We start from the raw sequence: 15460 nt of genomic DNA, 5'->3' as shown, positions 1-15460 counted from the left end.
AAAACACCTTCAAAGCAGCCCTGGGGAGCCACCATTCTGATCAGAGAAAGGGAGATGGAGCACCAACATTTTCTCTTTGCAACATTTTGTCCATCTAAGGCCTCCCCAATCTGATATTTGCCCCACTGGAGGTGGGGATGCTGGCGTACAAATAGCAAAGAGTGGGACAACCTGGGCAGGGCCTTAAAGCCAAGGACAGAGTTGGAGCATGTTTGAACATCAGGATCTGCACAGATACACAGATGCTGTACTTTCTTTTTCTTCTTTCTTATATCAAAGTGTTCTGGGGTTCTGACAAGGATTTTTAACATGTCTCTGCAAACGGCTTGTGTTCCATCATGCTTGAAAGCATCATGCTTGATATCATGGGATGTCCCTTGAGTCCACTAGATGACATCGCAAGGGATCGTTGCCTTAGGAGGGAGAGAAAAATTCTCAGGGATGACTCACACCCTGGCTATCACCTCTTTAATCTTCTACCCTTGGGCAGGAGATATAGAAGTATAATCAGCCATAAAGGTAAAGGGACCCCTGACTGTTAGGTCCAGTCGTGATCAACTCTGGGGTTGTGGCGCTCATCTCGCGTTATTGGCTGAGGGAGCCGGCGTACAGCTTCCAGGTCAGCCATAATCAGCCATACCAACAGGCTAAAACAGGGGTTCCCAACAAAATTTTCTCGAGGACCCCTCATCGAGCCGCTATTGTGACAAGGACCCCCATTAATTCCTAATCCTAAAATTAAAAAGTGAGAGTGTTTTGCAAAGAGGCAGCGCGTGCCAGGGAGGAGGGAGGGGAATGGAGAAGACAGGGTACCTGTGCAGTAGCGCACAAATGAAGCCGACGCGCGCAAAGCATCTTGGGGAGGTGAGCGTTAGTAGAATGCGCGCGCTGCCTCTTTGCAAAACAGTAGTGTTTGTAAAGCGCCACCTAACGGCATACAGCAGAACTACTGCCTCTATCTAATTCTAGTTTTGCGCTAGACTCTGCTCATGCAGGAAGCGGCCAAAACAAAAAATCTGTTATCATACGAAATATATTTAATATATTTTTTATTCTAATAGCATCTTGTGGACCCCTCTGGTATAGCTCGCGGACCCCCAGTGGACCATCTGTTGGGAACCACTGGACCAGATCATCGTGTGTATGATGATCCCCTGCAGATTCCACAAGCAGACTCAGGTTAAGCAACACTGGTGCACATTTTCACATAACATGTCAGTGTTACTGCAGTTTCTCTTTCCAGCCACAGTGTGGAGTAAAAGCCTAAGAATATAATTCTCAGGGTTTGCCGTGTTTCTTTCCCCAGCTTGTGAAGCAGTGCATGCTGATGTTAGAGATTAAGGCACATGTAGGAACAAGACAACTGACCACAGTAGAACTTGTTTTCTAAGTAAATGTGCACAGAATCAGCCCAAGGCATTCTGCTAGGTAGAGCAGTGAATGGCAGTTCCTCCCTTCCTAAAAAGAGAAGCGGGAGGAGTTCAATTCAGTTTGAATAGAAAGGCAAACATACATAACCCGTGCTTCCCAAAACAACCAAACCACAATGATCCTTCAAAATTAACACAACTCAGTTTTGCAGTGCAGTTCTGCACCCAAGCAATGCTTACAAAAATGTATATATTGGGGGGGAGAGAGTGCATAAAAATTAATATGTGTTTTACTGAAAATCATGCATTGTACTAGGGAAAGCTTCTTCAGAAAATGTGTACATTAGTCAAAACTGCATATAAACATGCATTAGGAGAAATCTGCCACCAGTGCCCTTCCACCATCCGGTTTCCGTTTGTAGACCAAAGTAAAGTTCGCAAACCGGAACACCACTTCCAGTTTTGCGGAGTTCGTAAACCAAATCGTTTGCAAACAAGCCTGTTCTTAAACCGAGGCACTACTGTATCTGAAGCCGGGCAAGATATCTGGGCAGCTAGCTGAGCCCGAAAACCAAGCAAGCGGATCTCGCTTCCCTGACAGTAAAAAGAGAGAGGTGAAAAATCAAATAACTATTGTTTGCCCTCTCATGACACCCAGAATCATGTGTGGGAGCACTCATTTTGCCTAAGGGTCGGACTGGGTCCCAGCATCACCGCAGAAGACAGCAGCTAGGGGCCTACTTCAGAATGCTTTTAGGGGTTTGGGGGGGGCAGGGGAATGTCATTGATTCAATAATAGTGCATGATGCAACATGTCATTGACACAATAATAGTGCATGAGTGGTGGGCTTATTTTGGACCACCCACCCACCATTCTGCTGTATTAGCTGTTCTGTGATGCTCCATTCCATACAGCAGCAAGCACTAAGATCAGAGAAGTGACACTTGTCAAAATTCTCCTTTCTTTTTAACACCTAAAGGCCCTTATCGCTGCATCACATACCAAGCTGAGCAGATAGCCTGTCCAATATGCATTGTAAACATGAAAGAAAACTCTTCTAGTCACCCAAAACTGTATAAATAACTACTGATGCTTGCCAACTGCCACCTTAAGAGACTGGGAGAATTGCTCTTTTGGGGAGTGAGTAGTGCTATTTTTCTAGAAAACTCACCATTTGCACCTCCCTTGTTCTCTTATAATGGCAATGGCACACACCTGAGAGGCGCTGAAACTGAGTTCCAGTGAGTTTTGGCTGGGGGCGGAAAGCCTCTTTAGGTCTTATTTCTGAGTATATGATTTCTGTATTAGGAGTGCACTGTTAATGAATGCTGAATTTTAAAACTGTGGAAGTGTGGGGGATTTTTCTTCTCTTCCCCTCCCCATTTTTGTCTTTAGGTATGAAATGTGCATTTTGTCACTCTCAGGGCATCCTATCGGCATCTGGCATAAAACTAGAAAAACTGGAAAAGTTTCAGAGGCCGTCTTGCCCGTCAACCTACCTCAAGGACTCTTAAAAAAGCATAACCTGTTGCTTTAGCGATATGGCATGTGGTCTGTCTGGCTGGTACGCATACCTAACATTACCTAAAAGTGTACCTTGGACACCAGAGAAAGCAACATAGAAAGCAAGCATCAGTAAAAAGCAAGGGAACTTTGGGTTCTAGGAGCAAAATGCCTACCTTCTCACAGGTATTTTTAATGTTATTGAGATTTCTAGTCTTTTCCCCTTTCTCAAATCCAAGACTCGCCGGAGGAATGCATGTGCATAGAATGTAAGGTGTTCACTGCTTTCCAGTGTGAAACATAAGATACATTTTACCACTTGCATTGGCTATTGTTCGCCCACCCCTCAGCCAATGCCCCCACCCAAACAACCCCTAAGCAATTGGGGTCTTCTATAGCTGAAAACAGGGGGGGGGAGAGATGGTGGTACTACTGGAATAATCGATCTTTGATTGCTGTGCAACCCACCAACCAAAATCATAAATTTGGTATAATATAATTGGATAATCTCTTTTTGACTTCTTGGATAGAAAGAAAAAGGTATGAGCCCAAGATGCCCGGACTGAACATTGGGAAAACATCAGCGGAGGGAAAAATAAATGGACACTACTCTGGACTGAACATTAAACTGCTGAATAGTTCTCACCTTTAGGAAGCTTCTCCTAACATTTACCTGAAATCTGCTTCCTTTCATTTTCCACCCATTAGCTCTCTAATTCTGCCCTCTGAGCACCTGAGAACAACAGATTCAGAAATAAGGCTTCTATGCTAAAAACCATTTGTTTGGCTTAAGCCCTGGCACTAAAAACCAATGCGCCAGAGAGGCCCAGCTCTAGGTATAGTCCAAGTGGCGTGGGGCGCCAGGGCGCCTGGTCGGCAGCCAGGGTGCTGCGCGGCGAAGCCGTGCTACACGCTGCGAGGGCGCCGGAGCGATCTCCGCGCCTCAGTGCCAGGGCGCCCGACCTGCTTGAGATGGCCCTGGCGCCAGAAACTGAGAATTGGCAGGCAGGAAGGAAGTGATTCACTGACTATGGAGCACTTTCCATCCTATGCAGTCACCTTTGTGTCTGGAGCAGGAAAAGGGTGAGGTATCCTGGTAACTGTTTCTGCCAGCTGGCTGTTGCTATCAGAAACAACCCAGAGTTAGAGATGCAGAAGTCCATAGACTTCAACTGGCTACCCCCATGAGCCAGTTTGTGAACGGCGAGACTTAATGCAATCAAAGATTGGATTTTTAGTTCAAGAACTCTGGGACAGTGGCATAACTGCAATGAGCCATTGCCCGTCCTCTTATACATAATGCTCATCATCTTTTTTTCAGCACCATCTTCCAACAGGTATCACCTGTCACAGTCCAAACTCTCCCCCCCCACAAGTGGTACCCTTGACTAGCATGAAGGCGGGAAGTTCATCACATAGCATTGTCACCTGGGTGGATTGTGTGAAGCCACTCATTTGCTAAGACAGAATCCATCTGCCATACATCTGCACAGGAACACCAGAGTCAGACTATTGGTCCATTTAGCCCAGTCTTGTCTACTCTGACTGGCAGCGATTCCCCACCAAGAGGTTGTGCACATCTGTGTTACCTGATCCTTTTAACTGAACTCAGTGGGGAACCTTCTGCAAGCAAAATATGCTGTCTAACATGGAGGGATCTCTCTTCTTCCCTGGAGGAGTCCTTCCATCCGATGAACCCAACTGATAGCATTTTCCAGAAAGGCAAAATTCAGGCAGGTCGGCACAATTTGTGATCCACCAGACTGAACATGGTTTTTCGGTCACATATCAGAGGTGCATTTTTGCACTACCAGGTGTGCCACAAAAAAATGCACAACAAAAATCACAGAAGGCTGAATTAATCTCCTATGCGGCTGCATCCAGTTTGGTCATAGGTTCCTGATTTGAAGTTTATATGCTTTCAAACACAGCAATTAGTATCTTTGCACTGGTGTCATTTCCCCCATCCTGTACATTGAAATTTACCGTTATTTGGCCTTATATAACCTCTGGCTCTTCCGAAAGCCAGTTATGGAAACGTTTCATAACAGCAGGCTGGCCAGGCCGGCCCACAACCACTCTCGTTTTGCAGCTGTCGAAAACTACTTTGGTTAAAAAAAGATTTTAAAAGTCCCAAACCCCGCCCTCTCCCTTGCGGGGAGGAATACAATAATTCCAAACATCCCTCCAGTTCCTTTGAAGTCAGGAGTTTGGTGACTAACGGAGCTCTCTGGGTTTTTCTGGATCCTAGCTGGGAGGAGTTTGCCGGTCTATAAGAGCCAACTCTTTGGGAAGCAACAAAACAGGGCTGGACTGCATTTGAGAAAGTGACCATCCGTCAACTGATTGGGGATCTACAAATCAGGGTGCAGGAGATCTCATCCACACAAAAGCAAAAATGTTTAAGCTGAATCTTGAAGAGGAAGCAAAAAAACTGACCGGGACCACTCCCCAGGATGCAGGTAAAGACACTGAGGTTATGTCTTTGTTCTTGTAAAACCACCAGTCTATATTCTACCTTTTCAGTCACAGAAAGATCTATCCTTAAGTAATGCCAACATCAGACTTGGGGTGGGTTGTTGCCTTAACAGCAACTTGATGTGCAGGTATTACTACTATCAATTTATTCTCTATGCTGTCAATAGCTTTGAGGTGAACGACCTCTGCCTGAAACCCTTGAGTCACAGGAGTCCAGAAATGCACTAGGCTTGATGAAAAAGTAGTCTGATCTCATGTAACACAACTTTCAGTGATTTTATGCTCCAGTGTAATAGGGAAAAAAGGCTGCAAGGGTATTAATTGCGCAAGAGGAGATAAGGTCATTTTTTTCTTGGTATGTTAGCAAAGCTCCCTGGGACCTATTTTTATTTTTGTTACCATATATGTTCAACTTTCTTCTTCTGTCTTAGTAAAGCCTCTTTGGAATAGGGTGGGGTAAAAAACAAGCAGGAATAACTTGGATTTCATGAGAAGCCACTTTGGATCTTGCCTTTCTAAGTGAGAAAATACCCCTCCCCACAAAGTTAACGTCTGTATTGTCCCTACAAGGGGGGGGGATGGGGGGTGTACCATACTGCATTGCCCACTTGGGCTTAGCCAGGATTTTTTTGGGGGGGCAGGCCTTTTGTCGGGGGGAGCAGAACCTCAGTTAGATATGTATTTTTATTGATTTCTATTGATTTAAAGGAGGAAGCTGCCCCTCCCTGCCTATGCCCATGATTGCCCATATTTATTTTATAATTGAAAATGGAAACAATGAAGAAAAAATGTTTTCTGACCTTGCATAGCTTTAACAAAAATGTGTGAAGATTCAAAGTGCCTCGAATTGGATTTCTTATTTATAGATACAAAAAGGGTTTGATTTTTCTGTCAAGAAATGCATTGCCTACAGTAATTATCCTGACCTTTAAATAAAAGTTATGGAAGGGCGTGGGTCCAGAAAGCCAAACAAAGACCCCTCTGTTTCATAATTGTTCAGGTTTTCCATGCAAGTGTTTATACCAGGGCTTGTAATCAAGGCACAAAATGTTATTTTAGAATTCCAAAATAAAACTCATTATATAAACAATAGGGTTTGCCAACTGACCTGAAAACAGCCTGGCTGGCAAAAAACCCAACAGGCAACACTTTCTGCAGTATGTGGAGAAAAATCACCAGCTATTGTCTAGAAATCCAGCTTCTGTTCAAGCTACTGCAATGGGTTGCTTGAAAAACTGGCAGCCTTTCTAAAGAGTTTGGATGGAGACTGTAAATTGCTTTTTCTCTCTGAAATGCTGGATTCCTTTTTCTTGAGCTGGACTTCAGTAAATGGAGTTTTCCCAACCTGCCGGGAAATGCTTCAGCTGAGATTTTACTGCTTTAGTCAGCAGTAAAAGGCCCAGGATCTGGTGAGAAAAGTTGGCAAATCTTCTGACCTGGGACAACATGGAGGATTTATGCAACTTTCTTGAACAGTGTGTGTATATTGACTATCACAGGAATGCAAAACTGAAATGCATGTTAAAATGTTCATGATGTATAGAACTTCCTTACTTAAGTGGCTGTGGCTCATTTTTTGTGTGGCTCATATTGCATTTTAACTCCTCTTCAGCTAAAAAGGCTCCCAGAGCAGCTTACAGATCAATTAAATATAAAAAGACAAGACAGTCCTTGTAATCTGAGACACAAAAGGAAGAAGAAAAGGGCGAACTCAGGCATCAGCTCAAGTTACAATTAAGAGTGACCAGCTAGGATAGGAACAGTTCAGGTAGACTAATGTAATATCGACTGCCAGGTGAGATTCAGGAGAACCAAAAGCAAATCAATCTCTCAGCAGAGCTAGTGTAAATAAAGCTATGTTTCTCTTCCTGAAGATGATTTACAACATGTGGAACCAACAACAAAATGTTGCATTGCAAACTGCTCCTGTTACGGATTTTAGCTAGCAAGTGTGTCTTCCATGATTCTGTTCTATATACTTTTTCCCTCTGGATTTCTATTTCCGTCCTCCGACAGCCAAGCCAGCATGTTGACCCATTAAGCATGCTCAGTTTTTACTAGGGTATGTTGGGTCCTCCTCCACCCTTCTAGGTTTTTCCAATGTTTTTTTTTTACCTTTTGTAAACCTTGGGAGTCCATAAAGGCTTGCTGATACCTCCATTGTGTGCTGGGGTAATGCTTTTTGGCTATGTAAGAACAATGAGTTTATATAGGATACACCATTCATGTGCTTGGTACAATTCAGAGAATTGTAAATTTTCTATTTCTGTGATTTATTCTTCTGTTTTACTTGCAGTTAATTCAGCAGGTCAGGCTGTGCAGAAAGTACTGGACCAGGTTACAGAAACTGGTCAGAAAGGTAAGGAGGCACCCTTCTAATAACCTGGGCAATTCTCAAAATGTGTGGTATCTGGATGGCTTATAAATGTAGAAGAGACTTGGTGCATACCTTCTAAATTCAGATTCCCCCCCTCCAGTACAGACTTAAGTGGGGAACAGTTTTTCTGTTCCAAATAGTAAACCTGTGTTCAAATAACTGGTATCATAGGGTTGCCATATGTCCAAGAATTTTTTGACATTTCCTCCGTTAGGGGGGTCCTACATACCCATCTGCGGAATTTTTTTTAATTTTTAAACAAATGTCCTGGATTTGGGATTTTGTGTTTGTGTGTGTGTGTGTTGTTCTGGTTCAGACTTGGGCGACCTGGGCGGCGGAGGGTCTATCAGGCAATTGCCCTAAAAACGCTCTACCACTTTTCTTGTCCAGATTTTTACCTCTTCAAATATGACAACCCTATGTATCAGGAGACAGAAAACTCAAAAATCCAATTTAGCTCTTTTCCACTGTGCTAAATATTACCTTGAGCCTACCCCGGCGGCTGGTGTTTTTGAAATCAAGTTAGCAGCCCTCACAATAAGCATTCTGTAGCTCCTTTCCAAGCTCAGTCAGAAAAGCACGCACTTTGCATGTAATGTCAAGTGCAACCCTGGGCAAATCTAGCTTTAAAAAAGGTTCACGTACCAACGTAATCGGAAAGGCCATAGGCGGAGACCCTGCAGAGCCATTGTCAGTCAAGAGCAGACAATAGTGAACTTGATCTGAACTGCTGCAAGCCAGCTTCTTCATATGGTGTTGGGTTCCTTAAACAGCATGTGGACTCCCCCCCCCCCCCCATGTACACTTGCACTTCCAATACAGTTCTACATCTTATGGAAAAAGCAAACCACATATGCAGTCAGCTGTTGTCTCTCACCTCCTTAAATTGTTCCCCTTTTTGTTTTGAAGTGGTAGATGACACCTGCAAGGCTGCACAGGATACTGGAGAAAAGGCTGCACAAAGCCTAACAAGCCAGGTAACTGCCTGGGGCAAAGCCTTTGGACAAAGTGAAGAACAGAAGAACGTTTCAACTTAAACCTATTACTATACTGTTTTCTCTTATTATATACATTTCATGGACAGAAATTCTTCAGGTGTTTGGCATATATTCTTTACACCTTCATTAAAAGTGAAGCTATAAATCCCTATACATTTCATTAAATTAATCTTAAAACTCTGTTTCATTATAACTAACAAGGTGCATGTTTTACATGCTGGTTCAATACGACTATTGAGAAGTGTTCATGAGGCTGGTTTTGCAGAAGGCGCTAGGGCGTGTTAAGTGGGCATACACATTTTATGCGAGACTCGAGTGCACACGTAAGCATGCAGGCACACGTGTAAAATGTAATATGTGGCTTTAACTATGCATCATCTAACTAAATACTCCTCAGGTCACACACAACATTCTATGTGAGTGGGGGACCCTCCCCACCCCACTGTGAAGATCCTGTGTGCAAAGCTCAGGTGAAACTCCAAAGTTTTGAGGGAAACTCTGTATTAGCATGATTATGCCACACAGCAGTAAGAGTTTTGGCTGGACAAACTAGGGAACTGTTGGTCACTGGCAAGAATAAGTAGCAGTTTGAAGTGGAAAGGGTACAAGAACTGAAACATTAAGGGGGGAAAGGGTTCAGGACGAAATGCAAAGTTTAAGGAAAGGTTCAGAAAACTCAGGGGATTGTACACACATGCCTGTTAACACTTGATATCTTTAACACCAAAAATAGTTTGCATATGTTGAACAGCCATCAGGAATAAAATGCATCAGTAACTCCTTTGTATCATCCCAATTAAAACCAAAGAACGTTAACACATTAGTACTATGAAAGCTGCCTGAAAAGTTCTCTAATTCCAAACTCAGCTTCATTCTATTTACACTGAACGTTTCAGCTCTCGGGATGTTGTGAAAAGCTATGAAAAACACAAACCAGCATATGTTTGGAAAGGTCAACTTTTAATAATTGCTTTTGTTACCATGTTATGTCATGAGTTACAAAGTTGCTAGAAAAAAGCATGAGTTCTGGGAAGGCTTGGGTTTGTTTTTGTTTTTAAAAAACATTCATATTCATTACATAAATACACCTGGCACTTTATAGGACTCCTCTGGACAAAATACCTACCAAGAATCCTCAAAACTGTGATCGAGTCCTGGCTTCAAGGCCCTCTCTGTATTAAACTATTTATGTTCAGAATATGCAAACCACCAAAAAAGAGAGAACAAAGTCAGCATGTTAGGACACTACACAAAGTTTGTAGTAGCAGCTTGCCTCCTTGTTGCCAATGATTTAATTGTTCATTGAGGCAATAGCTAACGCTAAAAGCTCTCAGACAATAAAACACAACTGAGGAAGAGGCTACACAAGTTCTTTGGACTACCTAAGATTATGCTCAAGTACATGTCAATTCTTCTTTTAAAAAACAAGTTTAATGAATATGCTGCGATAAGATTAAACACAAGAGATAATTTCGCTGGGTGCCTGTACAACAATGATACTGCTTCAGCTTATAAAAATACTAGCTCCTGGAACCCATCTTTTTACGTGCACCTTGCAGTGCTTGAGTAGAGGATGAGTACATGATTTAAAGGCATCCCTGTAACAGGAGCACAGGTTATAAAAAGAAAAACACATTGTCTAAGGAGAACCAGGTATATGATGCTGCTAAGTGTAAAAATGAGAATCCTATCAAAGATATTCCCTGCAGGAGGCCCGTTCTGTCGCTGATAATGCCACTGCATTGATCATCCAAGGCCTTTATTCAAAGTGCCAAAGCTGGGAGAGTTATTGTTTGAAAACCAAAGTGCATGAATAGTTGGCTATTTGCTCCAATAGCACACACTTGTGTGATCTGAAGCTTTGCTAGGTTGCTTATTGTGGCTAGACCACAGGTTCATACAATAAAAAGGTACCTTTTTAAAGTTTCATGGCAAAGAATACTTAGAACCCCCCCTTCCCCCCCAAACAAGTGCATATGAAATGGTTATCTTTAGATATCTTTCGGCATGAAGCACTAACCCACAGATTTATTTATTTATTTAATGATGAAAGACTAACTCAAACTGAAGCCAACAGAGAATCATATCCGCAATAGTTAAGTGAGAAAAGAGGGATTTCTGTGGTTATATGTAAACTTGAAATACGCTTTCTGAAGAGGGTATGCAACAGGGTGCCAGACCTTGGCAGACGACTATCTGTTTATGTGAAGGTCACACCAGCTTCATTGTACACCTTGAAGACTTTCTCAATTGCATTGACGTAGGCAGCTGTTCTCAAGTCTAGACCTAGATTGTACTTCATAGCAGTACGCATGATTTGCTGGAGAATACAAAAATGTTATAGTGTGAATACAAAATATTTACTGAGCTCTTATTGAATACACACACAATGCTAATATTGATCAGACTTGGAGAAGCCATTGAACAAGGAATATAATGTTCCTTAATCAGCTGGGGCTTCATATTCATTTTCTAAATGGCACAAGGTAGCCAATAAAGTGGTAAATGAATACTTCTACAGTTTATTAAGCACAGGGACCTACCCATTCTGTTTAAATGTTGGGGCACTGACATTCAGCTACTCTGATCCTGGAAGAGGCTGAGAAACACACCACAGAACTGATGACAGAGCAAACAATTTTAAGTCAGCTGCCATTCCAGACAGATGGTAGGAATGAGGAGCTGCCTCAGTGTATTCACTCTGGTTTAGCTGAGACAGACAGTGATCATATGCATGTACACACTCTGCTCAAAAGGTCTTACTATTGAGCTTACAACAGGGCACAGGGTAGCCTAAAGCAACACTCCCCAAGGCAGAACAGCCTCTACTACTTGTTGCTAAAATTATAGGTAGAATATTATTATTTTTGCTAATGAGCAAGTTAGAAAAATAATAGAGTTCATTTAATGTTCTGTGTTGGGTACCCAATGCTGATCAACTAATGCAATCCAGAAACTGGAGCAAGGAGGAACAATGTCACACTATTATGTGCCTCTGCAATTTACCTCTGGAGATAAGGTGTCAACACAAGTTTAAAGCTTCCACCCTTACGTAATACATACCCTAGCAGAACGCTCCATGGTGTAGGCCAAACCAGAATGGACAATGTCTTTTTCAGATGCACCCTATATTGAAAAGAATTGCATTGAGTAGTCAGTCTGAAACCAGCCACAGACCCCATTTTGTATTTTTTTAAATGTTAGTGCTTAAGGGATTGATATGCTATGCCACTTTTTGTATACCCCTTTAACTGCTGGATAGAAAAGGAAACTAGCCAAAGCCAAACAAACCTAGTAAAGGTAAAGGGACCCCTGACAATTAGGTCCAGTCGTGACAGACTCTGGGGTTGCGGCGCTCATCTCATGTTATTGGCCGAGGGAGCCGGCGTACAGCTTCCAGGTCATGTGGCCAGCATGACAAAGCCGCTTCTGGCAAACCAGAGCAGCGCATGGAAATGCCGTTTACCTTCCCGCTATAGCGGTACCTATTTATCTACTTGCACTTTGACGTGCTTTCAAACTGCTAGGTTGGCAGGAGCTGGGACCGAGCAACGGGAGCTCACCCCATCGCGGGGATTCGAACTGCCGACCTTCTGACCGGCAAGCCCTAGGCTCTGTGGTTTAACCCACACCATTTTGTATACCCCCTTAACTGCTGGATAGAAAAGGAAACTAGCCAAAGCCAAACAAACCTAAATGCGTTTAATGTGATCACTGGAATAGGGCACCCACACACTTTCCTGTTCCCCAATGGAAACATTGCCAAGGCACGTAGTACCACCATGGTATCAATTCAAACAAAGTACACAGAGTCGATAAGCACAAGAGCATTTTGCTGCAACCCTGTGTCAGCACTTTGTCAAACGCTCAGGGCCCCCACTCTATCTCTCACCTAGAAAGTGCAGTGCTCCCACCCCACACTGTGTTCAATAACTTCCTTCCTTTCCTCCTCACTAGTCAGCATACATTCATCTAGGCTGGGACCAAAAGGAAAGCACCAAGAGGTAGTGCCTTACGTTTGTGTGACCCCCCAAAGTAGAGACTCCTTTTAGTGTCAACCCACTGGTAACCCACCAACAGCAGCCATACTGATGTGGTCAGACTTTTAAGTTGTTTCAATCTAGGGAGTCTGCCAGCTCCTGCCTCTGATACCCAGCTGGGGCTTGTTACAGCACATGTTCAACGTTAGCTGCCATGGACTAACAAAGATTGTGGGTAGGTATAAAAAAAACCTGCATTTCCCCTCCCAAATTCGGCAACATCTGGAACTATAACCCACTGAAAGAAGCTAAACAAAACTCATATCATGTCCTTCATACTATAAGTAGTGAGGTATTTTTACTTTAGTCTAACTTGTGCCCACAGACTGGTTTCTTTTATCAGATATGCAATGAGCAAAATCTTGCAGCAGCTACTTACAGATATTCTATCCTGGAATTCTGCAGTAGGCACAACTGGAATACTTCCACCATGTTTCCCAAACTTTCTTTCCAAGCTTTCCTGGACAGACACTGAAAGAGAGAGAAATAAATAAGTCATGCTCCTTTCCTATGCAAGATTCTTAAATGAAGCAAGTTTCAGTCCAGACAGTTACAATCCAATCCTATGCCTGCTTATTCAGAAGTAAATCCTGCTGTATTCAATGAGTGTGCAGCCTTGGCTGACTCAGAAGCAGTCTCTCTCAGAAGCACTTGCTTTGCTACTTCTAAGTTTCCTATATTTCAACTGAAGCAATTCTGCTGCAGTAAGACAGAACTCTGAAGCGATTCAAAGATGGACAGCCGGGTGACGAGACTTCTAGATTAATGCAAAATGTATCTACTTCCACTTTTAAGCTGAAATTTGCTTTTCAGTATTGCCAGTAACTTATCTATAAACTTCCACTATAGAACAGAAAATCTCATTCTCCAGTATTATTAATTTGCATTTGCATAGGTTTTCTTTTGGCAATATTAGTCTATGTATTGCATTATGCCATACAAAAACAAGTCCTACTAAAAGCTTCTAGCTGCTAGAACATATTGTAAACTAATTCACAAAACTTGAAATCTTCTAAAGAAAGTGAGTTTGTTATTAGTAGAGGGGATGATACAATTTATCTGCGTAAAGTGTGCAGTACTTGTTAAACTTACTTAGCAAATGGTAATTTGAGTCCCTTTCATATTTAAAAGTCAAGCGACCATAGCTGACGTGGTTCAGATTCTTCAGCCACTCAAAGTAAGACACAGTTACACCACCAGCATTTAAATAGAGATCCTGCATAGGACAAGATTGAAAGGTTTTGTGTTTTGTTTTGTTTTTGTAAGAAAATGCATTATAGGCAACTTAAAGTCTACTTCAAAATTGCAAAAGACAGTAATTTGGAAAGTATAACATCTTTGCACTGGCTGCTAACATGTTACTGGCACAGGCAGTGCCAGAGGGTGGTTAAGTGCCCCCCCCCCAAAAAAAAACCAAAGGAGGTTTCTTGCACCCCATTGCTGGACTCTATCATAATGTATTTCAGAAGTGCGCTTTCCCTTCCATGACATTGCCACCTGTACTACCCTTCATGGGGATTTCCCTCCTACTCCTAAAATCAAAACAATGATCCAAGGAGGTCAGATATTACCTCCTGCAGCTGTGCAATGTTTGATCTACTGGAGGCCAAAAAGATACCAACAGCAGATGGAAACCCCAAGGTGATAAAGCAAGCCAAATTGTTGGTTTTCTTGACAACTGGAATGCAGTGAGTTAAGTGGAGTCAATCAGGAGCAATGCCTTTGCTACCTAGGCAAAGGCCAGCAAAGGTCAGATTTCTTGCCGGGTTGTGGGAGGGAACAGAGGGCTAGCATATATATCATCTGCCTATGGGACTTTAAGGTTGGCTGGCACTGTCCAGGGAGTACTACCGTACCTCGCTGCTCCGAGTCAAGCCACAGTGAGAAGCAGCAGCAGCATAGCAGCACCCCATCCCTTTGGACACGGACTAGGGGCTTGTGAGAATGTGGCTGTGAGTGATCAGAAATGGGGTGTTGTACTTCTTTCCCTTTACATTCCAACTAGGCTAAATGACAGTACAGGCACACACACCCCTCTACACAGGGGTTACATTTGAAGGTATCACATGTTTAAGTGAAATTGCGTATATTTGAAACACCACTGAAAAAGCCTGCAAACACCTGCTTGCAAATACAGATGTGAAAGAAAAGTTAAATCTGATCAGTGTTAGTAGGCTTATTTGTATAGTATACAAATAATCTTCAACCAGGATGGATCCCTTGCCCAAAATTTATTTTCAACTGGAGTACTTGAGTAATTTTATAACTATGTAGTTTTCTTTTTTAACTATCAATTTACTAAGTTATGCATCAAGTTGTGATGTATTCCCCTGTGCCAAATGAACATTCCTTCCCAACCTTGCTATAGAGAAAATGGAAATTCATAGGATATAAATCCAGCTCCATTAAAATCATTGGGAATTTTGCTAAAAATTTCAATGAGCTCCAAAATGATAGCACATTTTTTTACTGACAAGTTTTATATTCCCAGAATGTAAACCAGGTATGTTTTAACACAAAAATTAATGCTAATTTTGGCACGGAGGGATTATATATGTTACAAGGAAACCTTACCGGAATAACCATGATATTCCTTTCCAGGAAGATTTTATCTGCTTCAGGAGTTGTGGGTCCATTAGCACCTTCAGCAATTATCTGGAAATAAAATATTACAGCTGAATATTTGCCCATGG

At 42.5% G+C, this 15460-nt stretch overlaps 2 protein-coding genes across 2 annotated transcripts in view; one reads left to right on the top strand and one right to left on the bottom strand.

The window, feature by feature from the left end:
- The first annotated feature begins 5189 nt into the window (after positions 1–5189).
- Positions 5190–8878, top strand: LOC132592174 (uncharacterized). The gene is made up of 3 exons (XM_060274988.2): positions 5190–5336; positions 7649–7711; positions 8639–8878. Exons 1-3 carry the CDS (start codon positions 5273–5275, stop codon positions 8764–8766), a joined length of 255 nt encoding a protein of 84 aa, XP_060130971.2. The 5' UTR covers positions 5190–5272; the 3' UTR covers positions 8767–8878.
- A 790-nt stretch (positions 8879–9668) lies between these two features.
- Positions 9669–15460, bottom strand: part of GLUD1 (glutamate dehydrogenase 1) — a 35239-nt gene continuing 29447 nt past the window's right edge. Inside the window, exons 9-13 of the mRNA XM_035138278.3 lie at positions 15342–15422; positions 13860–13983; positions 13147–13238; positions 11791–11853; positions 9669–11047 (exon numbers count right to left, since the gene is read on the bottom strand). Of these exons, the coding sequence (XP_034994169.1) occupies positions 10928–11047; positions 11791–11853; positions 13147–13238; positions 13860–13983; positions 15342–15422 (480 nt within the window). The 3' untranslated portion in view covers positions 9669–10927. The remainder of the gene's footprint in view (positions 11048–11790; positions 11854–13146; positions 13239–13859; positions 13984–15341; positions 15423–15460) is intronic.

The sequence above is a fragment of the Zootoca vivipara genome, chromosome 5, assembly GCF_965207765.1.
Source record: "Zootoca vivipara chromosome 5, rZooViv2.hap1.1, whole genome shotgun sequence".
Lineage (NCBI taxonomy): Eukaryota > Metazoa > Chordata > Lepidosauria > Squamata > Lacertidae > Zootoca > Zootoca vivipara.
This window is presented reverse-complemented; position numbering and strand designations above follow the sequence as displayed.

What these genes read in the sequence shown, in the direction of transcription:
- LOC132592174 (XM_060274988.2), top strand. Translation starts at nt 5,273, where the DNA reads ATGTTTAAGCTGAATCTTGAAGAGGAAGCAAAAAAACTGACCGGGACC. An exon ending in GACCACTCCCCAGGATGCAG is followed by an intron (nt 5,337 to 7,648) that starts GTAAAGACACTG and finishes TTTTACTTGCAG; the next exon opens with TTAATTCAGCAGGTCAGGCT. An exon ending in TACAGAAACTGGTCAGAAAG is followed by an intron (nt 7,712 to 8,638) that starts GTAAGGAGGCAC and finishes TTTGTTTTGAAG; the next exon opens with TGGTAGATGACACCTGCAAG.